At 32.9% G+C, this 15,191-nt stretch overlaps 3 protein-coding genes across 3 annotated transcripts; all 3 read left to right on the forward strand.

The window, feature by feature from the left end:
• The first annotated feature begins 1,428 nt into the window (after positions 1-1,428).
• Positions 1,429-2,114, forward strand: LOC141719579 (uncharacterized). Its single transcript, XM_074521957.1, has 2 exons — positions 1,429-1,672; positions 1,828-2,114. The coding sequence occupies exons 1-2, from the start codon at positions 1,429-1,431 to the stop codon at positions 2,112-2,114; spliced, it is 531 nt and encodes a 176-aa protein (XP_074378058.1).
• An 835-nt stretch (positions 2,115-2,949) lies between these two features.
• On the forward strand, positions 2,950-3,855 carry LOC141719580 (uncharacterized). Its single transcript, XM_074521958.1, has one exon. The coding sequence runs from the start codon at positions 2,950-2,952 to the stop codon at positions 3,853-3,855; it is 906 nt and encodes a 301-aa protein (XP_074378059.1).
• Positions 3,856-5,905: 2,050 nt separating this feature from the next.
• On the forward strand, positions 5,906-11,631 carry LOC141719581 (uncharacterized). Its single transcript, XM_074521959.1, has 5 exons — positions 5,906-6,293; positions 7,140-7,218; positions 7,896-8,684; positions 9,556-9,807; positions 11,366-11,631. Exons 1-5 carry the CDS (start codon positions 5,906-5,908, stop codon positions 11,523-11,525), a joined length of 1,668 nt encoding a protein of 555 aa, XP_074378060.1. The 3' UTR covers positions 11,526-11,631.
• Positions 11,632-15,191: the final 3,560 nt, after the last annotated feature.

The following is a 15,191-nucleotide window of genomic DNA, read 5'->3' on the forward strand; positions in this document are numbered from 1 at the left end:
GCTTAGTTCATTAGCAGTTGATAGTGACAATTCACAAGCTGACAGAGGCACATGGGTTGACAGAGACAAACTGGAATGTGGAAGCCTCTAGGAGGAATCAAGAAAATGCAGCATTTCCATTCTGATGTAAACAAGGAAGTATTCAAAGATTCATAGATTATCCTAGATTGCATTGGATAGAGAAATGAAGAAGAAACATGTGAAGAATCTTTTCAATTGTATTTTACAGTTTTGTCTTCACTTGTATACTTGGTGATATATAAACCAAGTAGCAGCTAGTAATTAGATAATAATTTTCCTGAGCTGTTTAGAAATATCCAGAGAGAAAATCATCTAGTTTGTACTAGGAAGCAGCTGTGATTTAATTCTTTGAATCACAGATTTTCTGAAATAACACATCTCTGGTGGAACAACAAATCCACCAGAAAAGTTTTTAAGTTCTTTGTGTTCTTTACATGTGTGTTTGAATATATATATCTATCTGTATCAGCTTCAAGCAATTCACACACATTTGTTCACTTAAACACTTAGCCTTAGAAACTACTCAAAACTTGAAAAAGTTTTGAGATTTACATTCAACCCCCCTTCTGTAAATCTCATTGTTAGTCCACTGGGAATAACATTATCGACGTGGGGTAAATACATCAGTGGTAATTTTAAAGAAAGAGTGAATCATAGTAAACGAATACTGAAGCAACTCAAAGGAAGAAGAGACAGTGGAGCAGTCAAGTTAGTAAGGCTGAAAAAAATAAGCTTACAGAGACTTATGCCCAACAAGAAGTGTTTTGGCGACAAAGAAGAAAACAACTATGGCTACAAGAGGGTGACCAAAGCAGTAAATATTTCCACGCCTCAGCCCGGAACAGAAGGAAGTTTAACCAGATAACAACTCTAAAAGATGAGCTTGGTAACACAGTGGAATGGGGTAAGGGAATGGAAGATACGATGATAAATTATTTCACCCAGTTATTCAAGGCCTCTGACACGCGATGGGATAACATCATTAACAGTCTTCGTTGTAAGATCACAACAGATCAGAATGCACAACTGCTAGTAGAGGTGGAAGAGAACGAAGTCAAAACGGCTTTGTTTCATATGCACCCGGACAAATTTCCGGGACCTGACGGAATGAGCCCAGGTTTTTTCCAAAAATGTTGGCCTATTGTGAAATATGATATTGTTAGTATTGTCAAGACTTTTTCTGTCACAGGAGAATTGGATGCACAACTTAAAAGTACCAACATGGCACTTATACCTAAGAAGTCAAATCTGAAACGGATGATTGATCTCAGGCCCATCTCCCTTTACAATGTGGTATACAAGATCATTTCAAAAATGCTCGCCAACAGGCTGAAATCAGTAATGGACTCCATCATTTCAGATTCATAAAGTGCCTTTATCCCTGACCGTTTGGTTACTGATAATATAATGGTTGCATTTGAAGTCATGCACTACATGAAAAGAAAGCAGCGAGGTAGTGATTGTTGGATGGCTTTGAAACTCGACATGTCTAAAGCCTACGATCGTGTAGAATGGTTGTTTTTAGAGGCTATGTTGCTCAAACTGGGCTTCGACAGCAGGGTGGTGAGTCTATTTCTGAAGTGCATGTCGTCAGTTCTTTATCACATTACACATCCAGGCATGTACTTCGGGGAAATTATTCCAGAACGGGGTCTCAGACAAGGAGACCCCTTGTCATCTTACTTGTTTTTGTTCTGTATGGAAGGGTTAACTGCTCTAATTCAGGATCATAAAAGAACGAATATGCTCAGGGGTATCAAAGTAGCTCGAAGTGCACCCACTATTTCCCACATGTTTTTTTTACAGAAGATGCATACATTTTCTGCAAAGCCAATACGAACAGTGCATCCGCTATTCTTCATATCCCGCACCTGTTTGAGCAAGCTTCTAGGCAACATATAAATGTCAATAAATCATCAATCTTTTTCAGTAGTAATGCACCTGCAGGCCTGAGAGAGTCCATCTGTCAACAAATGCAGTTTCAGGAAGTTAATGATCACACTCGCTATTTAGATCTCCCGAACTTTATGGGTAGGAACAAAATGAGGGTGTTTGGCTATATGAAAGAAAAGCTTCAGAATCATGTCCAATGATGGGACAAAAAATCACTTTCGAAAGGAGGGAAGGAAGTCTTGTTGAAAACCGTAGCACATGCATTACCAAACTATACAATGGGAGTCTTTCTACTACCATTATCTATTTGCCAGGATCTTGAAAAAATTATGTGTAAATTCTGGTGGCGTATAGACTCAAGAAAAGATAAAGGGATCCATTGGCTTAGTTGGAACAACATGTGCAAGAAGAAAGCTATTGGAGGCATGAGTTTTAGATCACTCCATGATTTTAATATTGCACTTTTGGGGAAGCAGGGGTGTCAATTACTACAACATCCTAACAAACTAGTTAGCAGGGTATTCAAAGCTCGCTACTATCCTCATGGCTCGTTCCTTAGTGCAAATATTGGTAGTAGTCCTAGCTACACATGGCGTAGCGTTTTAGTATCTCAATCCCTATTTCGACAAGGAATAGGTTGTCGTGTTGGTAATGTGCAATCAATAGATATCCTCAAAGACCCATGATTATCTTTGCAGCAAGAGGCGTACGTTCAATCTGAAAACCAAGCTTTACAAGGTCAAAATGTGTGAGTTTTACTGAATAGCGAACACTAGGGGGACGTTGATCTTATACAGGATATTTTTGATCATAGAGAAGCAACCATCATCCTGAACATTCCAATTAATCACGGTGTGGAAGACTCCTGGTACTGGCGCCTGGAAAAAGCTTGGTAGTTATTATGTGAAATCTGCATATCATTTGATGCAGGAAGAAAAGTATGACCAAGCCACAAACTCAAACTCTGGGTTCTAGAGAATGCTATGGAACTTAAAAATTCCACCTAAAGTCAAGAAATTTCTCTGGAGGGCATCGATGAGTACCCTTACAACAAAAGACTTACTGCGAAGTAGAAGAGTGGCAGTGGATGCTCTATGTCCAACCTGTAATGCACATGTCGAAACCATCTTCCATACTCTGGTCACCTGCTCATATGCTGAAAGTTGTTGGTCAGAGGCCATCATTCATATGCTAGCCACGGGCCTATATACCTTCCCACAGTGGCTGCAATCAGTCTTCCAACAACATGATAAAACACAAGCAACCAGTATAAGCATGATTTGCTGGATGATATGGAAACATCAAAATAATCTAGTATGGAACCAAGCAGGCATTAAGGTTAAGGAAGTAGTACGCTCATCAACCCCCATTCTTAATCAATGGAGAAACGTTCAATATAAAACTTTTAATCATCTCATGAGCTTCACAACTCAGGGAGATGGTGCAGAACGTTGGCACAAACCACAGATCAACAATATTAAGATCAATACTGACGCTGCTATTTTCGAAGAATCTCACAGGTTTAGTTATGCTATTGTTGTTCGTGATCATACAGGCTCACTCATTGAAGCCAGTTCTAAGTGCAGAGATGGACGGGTGAACCCATATTTAGCAGAAGCCTTTGGTATTAAGGAAGCACTCATCTGGATCATTAGTAACGAGTACAAAAACGTGACAGTGGAAACAGATTGCTTGCAGCTTGTACAAGCCATACGAAACTCACTCCCATCTTACTCTTACGTGGGACAACTCATTCAAGATTGCCGCGACATGCTAGCAAGTTTAATTAGCAAAAACATATGTTTTCGTTTTGTGAAACGATCTGCGAATAGGGCAGCTCACCATCCAGGGAGATACAACTGTTCCTTAGCTGATCGTGTTTGGAGAATGGGAGATGTCCATTCCGAGTTTTATAATGTACTTTTGGAAGATTCAAGTTAATAAAGTACATCACTTTTATGGCAAAAAAAATATGTTAACTATTAATGAATGATGTGAAACTTTGTTACAGGCCTGCTCAAATATAATAAATATTAAAACGCAATTTTTTTTAACTTAATGTTACATAGATTTTTAATCAAAGATTTTCTCTCATTTGAGAAATTTGACTAGAATACTTGGTTATATTTTAATAATATCACTTTATTATTAAATCAAATTATAGTAAATAAATGGTAGTGATAAATGCACACCCTAAATTTATTATTGCACACTCTTAATATGGTTTTACCTCATTTACTCTTTTTTTTTTAACAAGCTTACTGGCCACTGTTTAGGTTCACGGTCATCCATTTTTCTTGGACGCAACCGCAAGTAAATATATTAATGTAAAATTAATATATATTATTAATTATGCCTCTTAAATTTTATTTATATTATTCAAATAAATATTAGCAATCATATCGCACATAATATTATATATAACATAAATATTATTTTCTTATATTGAGAACACCAACATATTTTAATTATATAATTAGTAATCAAACTCTTAAAAAATATGTATTAATATCAAAAACAAAATAAACTGATTTTTTTAAAGATTATTAGTATTATAATATTAATCCAATTAATAAGAATGGAATGTACCTTTATGTATTTTCGTACCAAAATTTTATTTACATTTTAACATGCTGAACCAAAAATCTGATGACAGGAAAAAAACAATTTTAAATATTATAATTATAGAATTTAAATTATATTACCACTCATTGAGTGTTATAAAGAATCATCCGCAAATGTTGACTCAGTTGGTTAAAGAGACGATAATTATTCTTTTGGTCACAGGTTCGAATCCCACGAGTGAAGAATTTATGATTATGCCTCCGGAGTCAGTGCCTGTCGCTTAAATGCGGTTTATCTTGATTCACGTGATTTGCAGGCTATTGTGTGAGTCTACGATAAAAAAATGTGTTATAAAGAATCATTTATCGTTGTACATTAACATTTAAAATATTAAAATTCAAAATTTAATTTTTAAAGAATTTAAAAGTGAAAAGACATAAATAATATAATAATATTTTAATTTCAATATTATCGGAATATAAAATAAATTAAAGTAGGTAAAAGAAATTGAGAATAAAAAAAGATGACATACATTTAAAATGATATGGAAGATCAATACAAATATGAGGATAGTTTAGGTAAAATTTAAAGTAGGGTGTGCAACTATAACCTTAGGGTGTGGATATATCACTACCCTAAATAAAATGTATTTTTCAACCTGGTACTAAATGATGTGAATTTCTATTATATGTACGAGCAAATGTAGATAACTTATGTTTTCTGAACATGTTGTTTAAAATGTGATTTACCTTGATTTACGTGATTTACAGTTATTGCTTAAGTTTGTGGGGTTTACCGGTGCGCACCTGAATGGTGACATATATATATATATATATATATATATATATATATATATATATATATATGTTAGCTGACTATTCATTGGACTGCAAATCATTTTTTGCATAATCCATAAAATTTAATTCAGAGCATAATAAAAGTTTTTTTCATTGAAGTTGTTGTTGACCTTGTTTATTGTCATTGGATATCTTCTACACCCTCGTAATCAGACGAGTCTTCTTTGCTATTTAGTTATTTTTATGAAGTTCTCTTTTGTACTTGAATATTCTATTGTATACACTCCTAAAAAACCTAATTAATTTTATTTTTGTTTTTTCAGCTAAATTGTGTAGTGAATCTCATTTCAGGATATTCATTGAAGAATTTTTGTTTTAAATATTAAAATATTATTATCTATTTTTCCGGGAAGATATTGCATATCTTTCAATTAGAAAGTAAATTTTTGTAAATCATAGAAATTTCGTATGTGTTTTTACAAGTATGTACGCACTGATTAAAAAAAGAAAAAAGAAAATAAACGAGGCATTACACGACGGGCCTATACTCAGCCCAAATAAGTTTAACAAAGTCTAGCGGCCCAATGCAACTAAATATTACCGCCAAACAAACTCAAAAAATCAGCAACATGACAACACTAACTAATCTAAACCCCTCAGAAAACCCTAAAAAATGGGGATTCTATTGGGAATCACAATCACAGCTCCCAATACTGAAATTAATCCTCTTCAATCCTCAATTCAAGCCTTTAACTCAATGCACCCACCTTAAACTCCACTTACTTGTCCAAAAATCGGTGCTGGAGCTGCGTTGGCTCCACTCCCAAAACCAGGTGTTACTCACAGTTCCTGTGCCTAATGTGTTGTTTGATACTGATTCTCCGCTCACTTTTAAGCTGCTGGAGGATTATATCGAGGTTAAGGTTTGTTTGCTTCTTTCGGTTGATCATCCCGTGCTTTCGAGTTTGCAGAATGTGATTCATTTGGATGAGGTCAAACCGCTTAGGATGGATTACGGTGAGCTGTTATGTCTTCAGGTTTTTAAGCTGTCTGGTTCGGTTACGTATGCTGTTGTAATTATTTGTTATTTTTTTGATGATCAGTCAAGTAAAAAAATTAAAATATGAATTTTGGGATGCTCGTGAATTGATACAATTGCGCAAGTTGTAGTAAAGCTTTTGCAAGTTGGGCCATTGGCCTGGGATTCCGTTACTGTGTAGTGTAGGTAACGATCTTTTTCATGGACAGTGCAGATGACTATGAAGTTCGTATGTATTAATATTAGTTTTTATCATGGTTTCAAAAATCACTAGGAAAAGAAGCTACATTTTATTACTTTATTATATAACTTAGATGGAGAGATGTATGTGGGTAGTTGGGAGGTACAAAATAAAGCTAGATAGTCGTGGAGAGTGAGATTCATAGACAGAGGTAAGACGAGATTGCAATTTCGTTTATAGTTATAGGAGAAAACAAATGTAAATCATGTACGATAGTTAATTTACCATTATTCCATTAGCCACCGATGTGGTTTTTCTGATGGTATTACTTGCAACAGTCCTTCATGTTAGTATATGTAAAACCCTTTGTCTTCTGATGCTTAAACAGCTCTAACTTTCTTCAGTCGATGAGCATCTTCTCCATCTATTTTTTTCCAAACAAAACTTTGTCCTTCAATTTTATATTGCATGTAGCATGTGAAATCATAGCATTTGGAAATCTGTCACTCCCTGCAATGTGAAGTGCTCTTGATTTCTATTCGACATGTTGCTTTATACCTGTTTTTTTCCGGAATTGCTTTATACCTGTTAATCTATTGTTTACAGAGTATATAAGTTTTTCTAATGTTTCAATCTTCTACAGATATTGAGCGCTTGTCGTCAACAGGAGATGCATCCTTTTACTGTAGAAATTGCTCCACCAAATTATCCACATCTCTCAGGTAGGATTATAATAATGATCTTACTTGCTGAATAATTATCACATAGTAGTGGTACTTGGCATTTCACTCCGAGTCCTCAGGTGGGAGTATGATTTATGATTATATTCATCACGAGAAATGTATTTGAGTTCAATAATATACACCCAAGTTTTCTGTGAACTTTGATTGTATATAATAAATCATATTTGAGTTTAATAATATAAATTAGGTTCAGGTAATGATCTGAGACAAATCTGGTGCATACGTGTATAGTATCCGGATCTAACCAAATTTGGACAATATTCTTATAAATCGAGGTCAAGCCAACACTTAACAGAGTTACAACCGGTTCCACCCATTTCATTTTTGGCCCCTCGGTTAAGACTCTAAATCTATTATGTTCAGACTATGAAGAAACAGAATAGACATTTGAACTATGAGTACTTTAGATTTTAAGCCATTCCAATTACATAAGCAGAAAAAGCTTGAATTAGATTTTGGTTATGATAGACTCGGTAAATATTTAACTCAGCAGACATCTGATATTGGCATGGGTTCTTTAACCAAAGTTGATAATTGAACCAGATTAAGGTTTTGATGGAACTTAATGATGATGACATGGCACAAATGTTCAAAATTTGAATGCGGTTAGCAAGTAGATCGTGCTTTTTCTTCTATAATATGTTTAATGTTTGCAGAACCTTTGAGGAGATGCCTTCGGTTAACTGGCGAGAGGTAGCTGACAATTGGTTTGGGAATTGCTGTTGCTCATTTGGAGGAATTAGTGAAAAATTAGTTATCAGTTATGCAAAATCTTATACAAGCACAACAGGTCTCTGTCTCTTAAACACCTCGTCTGTTATTTTAAGCAAAGATGATCTTGTGGGTTTTAATATACCTGACTGGATCCGAAAGGAAGATAATGAACTGGATTTTTCTGCTAACAATGGTGTACACCGGACCACTGAAAGTAAAGATATCACGACCATGTCCTTTCATAGTCAAACAATTATGAGGAATGATATTGACAGAAGAATCAAAAAACAATGTTCTTTGAAAGATACCCCGAAACTTGAAGTAAAAGGTGAAATTATTGACTCTGACACTTCAGCTCAAGTGTCGCCAACATTGGAGGATGTTAAGAATGTGCCATCAACTCCTGTACACTATATTCAAGACCATGATATCAAATGTTGTGATCACACTGGATCTGAACCTTCTTCAAAGGAGCATGACTCAAGTGCTATTGGACTCCTAGAAAATCAGAAATCCTTTCTTGATGGATTTCTTGGGAATGTCTTCATGACTAAAGCCTCAAACTTATCAAAAGATGTTCAATGGGTTGAACTTTCTTGTCCATGCTGTTCGTGTCTGATTGGAGCATATCCCTGTGGTAATAGTAATGCAGTCTTTGACAGTGGAGTTCACTTGTTGAAGTGTTATATATCAACTTGTTCGGATGCTGAAGCGTCAAGAAATCTCTTCAGGTAATTGCCATATTTCTGAAGTCACATGTACATGCTTGAGTATGTAATTCAGTGCATGTCTAACCAGTTGTGTGAAACTTGTACTCGTGGTGTCTTGGTATTTCATTCATTGCTTTGTGAAATTTTGATTCGGAAGTTGATTGTGACTGTGATTTGCTTAAGTTCCCAATATGCATGTTTCATACTACAGACCTTCCGGTGAAACTACTTGTTACTTGGTTTTATTGGTATAGTTATATTTAAGTGAAGTTCTGGTTACTTATGCTCTCGACCATTCCTTACATGTCAAGATAAAACTCTTAAATTTTGACTTCTCTCGGTTTAAATGAATGATAAATATTGATGGATTAGCTTTAATTTATGCGCATCACTAGAGTAGCGAATTGATTTGGAGAGTAGTTAAAATGTTAATTAGGATTGGTTTTATTTTATTAGCGGATAATAGCGGATAATAGATTAAATTGTAATATATTATAAAGTAATATATATAAGAATATTTTAGATAATGGTAGAGAACAAGAAAAGAATTTGTTTCCGTTATTATTACGATTTTAATTGATCCTTAAGTTTCGGGATTTACTCATATACGGCTACGAAAGGTGATGGAATCGTTTATTATAAGAAGACTTTGATTGATTAATGAATTAAGATTGTTCTCTCTCTCTCTGCCCACAATTATCTGTGTTTTTAATTTTGTCATGCATCACGAATCTATGAAGTAGGAACTGCTCATCGACATCTCCATTTTCAAATTTGTTAGGATGCAGAGTCTTACATCATTGTGTGTCACTTCCGCTCAATATCCTCTTCAAATCTTATTCATTCATCTATTATATTGTCCATCTGCTAATATTTCATTTTTCTATATCAGGATGTACACCTTGGAGAGGATGTTTTCTAGTCAGTTGTTGGAATGTGCTAAAGATGAATTATCATTTCGAACTGTGGTTAGGGATCTACAAACTAAGCGTCCTATGTTAAAAATTGTCCTCTTAAACCCGAATTCATGGCGCTTCTTTGGTTATTGTTCAAGCCCTGTGGAGCAGGCTCCAAGGATAAATATGTCTCCTGCCATTAAATTACTTTTCTCTGACTGTAGCAGAAGTGCTGAATCTGAATTGAGGTGCGTTACTTGTTTAATTGTTCACATACCTTCATATTCAGACTTTTACTACCTTTTGACCATGATGTTGATGAATTTGGATGTTCACTTAATCATTTTTTGATCATATAACTAAAATATCTTATCTCGTAAAAACACTGTAACAATAATTTAAAAATACTAAAAAGTAAAACACACCTAACCATAACCTATTATCCTAAAGATTTGGTTAATATCTAACCAATTATTAAAAATATATTTAAATTTAAATATTAAACTTAAAATTCTAAAACTCCTCTTTTCTTTGATATGTAATTATGATCAAAACAAATTATCATCTTCATCCTCCTTATAGATTGTAGCCTCTTGTTTCTTGGACATCCTTATCATCTCCTTGTGTACTTCCAAAACATGTTCTTGTGTGTACTCTTCATAGGTTGTAGTTGTCTCCATCTGTTTTTGTTGAATGTGATCTTTGGTTATAGTTTTTGTATGTCATGAGATGTTATGATTTTAGACTTCTCGGTCATGATATTTGTTATCAGTTATGGGTTATTTGGTTATAGGTCATGGCATGTGTTATGGTTATGTGTTGTGATTTTAGAATTCTCAATTATGACATGTGTTATGGGTGGTTCATGGTTATATGATGTTTTTCAACCAACAGGTCCCTTAAAAGCTCGGATACCATGTTAGTTTTTTAGGTGTCTGTATACATCTAGGGTTACAAGTGTCTAGGTGTCTACATGGTGAACAAGAAGAAAATATAACATGAAAGGCATATTTTAATCATCGGGTGGCCTTTATATAAGCCAATCCATAAGACAAATATCTCAATCTCTTAAAAACACTGTAAAACTAAAACACACCTAACCATAACCTATTATCCTAAAGATTTGGTCAACATATAACCAATTACTAAAAATATATTTAAATTTAAATATCAAAACATAAAATTGTGACACATCAACGTACATTAAAACACTATTCAAAATACAATTTTCCACAGATAATTTTGCTTTTAATAATGCAATACCCGTTTATTCACTCCCAAGTCCCATATGGTTCTGGTACTAGTGTGAACATTGATAACTCTATTCACTGCCATAATTCAAAATTTAGATGCACAGTATTTTATGTGTTTTAAAAATAAAAATAGAAGAAACTATCATCTCTTGCATATAAGTGAACTCAGGTTTATTTAATAAACCCTATTGCTTGCTTTACCATTAAAATTGGACTTGTTCATTTTACGTCAGTTTATTGTGCTGCAATATTATTTCTTACTTAAACAAATTGCTAAAAGGAAACTCATCAGAGCTGCCTGTCATTTGCTATACCATCATTTCTGGTTATGGGTCCATCCAGGTCTTCATGATTTTCCCGGGAATCCCTAACGTAAAATACACACCATTCCTTCTTTTTAATTAAATCGATCATAACCACCCCCTACATTCCACGAAATTGTGCACCATATTTGTATCTATTTTGGCTGAAAGCTAATAAGTTCCTGAAATACACTTGCATCTTCCGTTCATTGTTTTCTCACTTTCTGATTCCTGCCATTTAATTTGTGCAGGATAATAGAAGAATGGGTAGTGAAGAACCAAGCTGATGAAGTGTACATGTTAGCTTCTCAGATAAAAGAATTGATTAAATCATTAGAGTTGGTAAAGAATGTTCTGCCACCTTCACATACCTTGCTACAAGGATTTTCATTATCTTCCTTAAGAATGTGAAATCAACCTGCTTTATAATTTTTTCATGTCCTCCAAAATGAACGGAAAGAGATTTTTGGAAACCTAGTTACATTAGAATATTGACATATGTCTCAATCTTTCTTCAGAGGTGACCTTTTGCTTGAGCTTTAACCATCATTTAATCTATAGACATAACTCGAGTGTTAAAAGTAGAGTCAGTGGGGATACGGAACTTTCATGTGTTCAAAACTCTTGTATTAGTATTTACCTATATGTCAAGTAATTTCTTAGGCGAAAAACCCTGTTTTGTAATTTTAACCACATTACATTCACTCGATCAATCCATAATTTGCAAAAGCTACCGCCTACTTTTTAATAGCTAAGCTAAATAGCTAATTATGTGAACATGTGACGTTACGGGGTTTGAGAATTTTCATATTACGTTGCTAGATATTTTTTTATTGTTTTGGGTTGTAGGCAGCTGAGTCTTCTAATCTTAAAAGCATTATAGAATGAAAAATAGTGAGTTTCAGGTGCGATGTCTTGGGATCATGGATGGGTTAATTTTTCTTTATAATACTGCTATGTACCTTAAAAAAGTTCTCTAAATATTTTCCATGTTTTAATTTTTGGGCATATGTATACAAGCGGGTTTCTCGTTACTAGAATTGAAGTAGTATATTAGTATAAAGAAAGGTAAAAAAACACTGTTGATCTCATTGATTGTCTGCTGCATCTTATATGTCATTACCTACAGTCCTACACTAATATTACGGGGCAAATCTCATACTTTATTTAAAAAAAAACAGATCCGGTAAACATAGTCTTGATTGAAGGGCGGGCTATATTGTTTGACAAGAACGGGCGCTTTAGGGCTTGAGCACTTTCCTCTTTTAGATAGAACTTATTCCTTGCAAGTGAAGATGCAGATGCCCCCCTTAAATATGGAGTGGAAGGCCAAATGTCAGCAGCAATCGATACCAGCCCCTCCGCAAACATTTATTCTTTGAAATTCTGTCTAACAAGTAGACATCTAACTTGAATTCAAACCCTAGATATTGAGTATATTCCTTGCTTGCTTGGGTATTTATCTAGTAATGTAGCATGGGAATGCAATAGAAAAGGAAGAGAGGTCTTACATGAAGGGGGTAGAGTCTTTGTTTGGTAGCAAAGAGTATTATTATTATTTGGGTTTGAGTTATTGGGTGCTTGTTTGCACAAGAATCAATCAAGCAAACTCTATGGTTTGGTATCCTGGGCAGGCACTGGCAGAGGCAGTCAACTTAATTGGCTAATATGACAGCCTCCACTCTGTCATGCTAGATCATCTTTTTCTCCACCTTCACGAAACCAGGTTCATTTCAAGCAATTACCTTTTTTAGGCTAAATATATCAAACTCATCCTTTAAGTTTGCTTAGTTTGTACTTTGTAATATGTCTCTTCATTTTTGTTTTCCTCTATACCTAATTATCTATCTATATATATATATAGTAATAGAACAATACACAAATGGAGAATTAGCTTTCCCCAAAACTACCAAGTTATGTACATGTGTTACTAATTTAATTTAAAAATGCATGATTTTTTGTCATCAATTTTTTTTTGGGCTATTCAAATTCACAAAAGATAAATATTTATCTTATAATTTAAGAATACAAATAAGCTCTCAAATTTGAATTCATACCCACTTTTCATGGATAGTCTTATTTAATTTTATTTAAATCTTATTTTACTATTTAGTACGACCTATTATTATATATTATGATGCATCTTATCTTTATTGTATATTATGTTAGGTTTTACATAATGATCATATATGTATAGCATATATTTTACACAAAGGTTTATAATAGTTTCAGTGAATATTTGAATGTACACACTAATATCACAATTACATTTTCTCCCTATTATTTGTGAATTGTTTCGAATCAATGTATTAATTTTGTTTAAAATTTATATTAAGGTAAAAGGAAAGAATTTTATTCAGGGAGCATCCAATGGTAGTGATAAAAAATACCAAGGGAAATTTTCTTTTTTTAAAGAAAGGGAAATGTTATTAAACCTTATATTAATTTCTGTTTAAAGCTTAATCGAGTTGACAATTTTTATGTTATGGGTGAACATTTTAACTTGGATGACATTAATCCGAAGATATCAAATCATTTAATAACGAAGTTAACAATACTAAAATAAATATATATTTCCATATTTGATTATACATACTAAAATACTTAATTTGGGTTAAAAAAAGATCCAGTTTTCAATCGTTTTCAACCTACATAAAAGTAAGCAATGTATGTAAAAAAATTATAAAAATAAGTTGAAAATAATTTAATAAAAGAACAACCAATACATAAAAATAACAAATAAGATAAACACCGGTTATAAAAGTTAGTATATAATGGATGGTTGAATGAATGTATTGATATGATAATAAGAAAACATTATTATACATTGTCTAAAAATAGTGATAAAAGATATGACAAAAAAAAATCGTGATAAAAGATAAATATTTATCACCTGATTTATTTTATCAAGCTAGACCTAAACTTGTTTTCAAATTTTATCAAATAATTTTTATACATTTTCAGCAAAAAGTTGTTATTGACGACTTAAAAAATTGTATTCATTTTAAAATTGGAAGACTTAGTTAAGTTTACATGAATTGGATTTAACCTCATACTAAGAATTATGAGTGTATAATATTTTGATAATAATTTTTGGACATAGGTTATATACTAAACAAATTTATATTTAAAAATGGTGATTTTTAGTGATATTATCATTATGTTATGGAGTTTATATTTAATGGAGTAACGAATTACATTAGTTATTAAAGGATAGAACTGTGTTCATATTGTTGTAACCAGGACTTATTTGATATTTTCCCCCACCTAATGAAGAAAATTATTCTCGCCATTGAGAATTTTTAAACTACATGACATCACACATATTAGAAGTATAAATTAATGTAAAAAAGTTTTGAGTATTTTTTACATTAAAAATTATCAATTTTTCAAAACAAGCACCATTTTTGAATTAAAATTCGTCAATAATATTATAGTATAGTCATAGATGGAGTAGAAAGAAGAAAAAAAACCCAAAGAGGCTGTATAAAACATTGGGCTAATAATTTGTGGCTACAGGTAGATACCAATGTACCGACAAGACAGTTTACAATAGTTGGTCTTGCAAAGTGACAGAATTGGCGTTTTAGATACACTCTTATGGAACGCTCGTGTTTTGTTACAATTTAAATTTAAATAACTACGTGCAGAAATATGACAACAGAAAATGATTACAATAGAAACCCCAATTCTGCAGTTCAGATGCAGGAAAATAATGGGTCTGAACCGGAACCATGTTTTCTGGATGATTAAAATTTTTGGATGATATAATTTTTAAACTATTAAGAATTGTTAAAAAAAATCATTTGTTAAATCTGAATCATATATTTTAAATAAATAAAATATTTAAGAGCTAATATTTGTTACAATGGTTTATAAAATTATTATTACATTATCATTTGAAGTGTTAGACGTAATAATTTTAAATTTTGGTATAATTGCAGTTAAAATTTAGAGATTTTATTGTCCTATAAATTTAAAATAACATGTTATTGAAAGAAATATTGTGTAATTACAAGAATATTAGTAAAATTAATTAGCCACGTAGTAAAAATCCATGACCATATTTTTTTTTAT

Source organism: Apium graveolens, chromosome 4 (genome assembly GCF_009905375.1).
Source record: "Apium graveolens cultivar Ventura chromosome 4, ASM990537v1, whole genome shotgun sequence".
In the NCBI taxonomy this organism is placed as follows: domain Eukaryota; kingdom Viridiplantae; phylum Streptophyta; class Magnoliopsida; order Apiales; family Apiaceae; genus Apium; species Apium graveolens.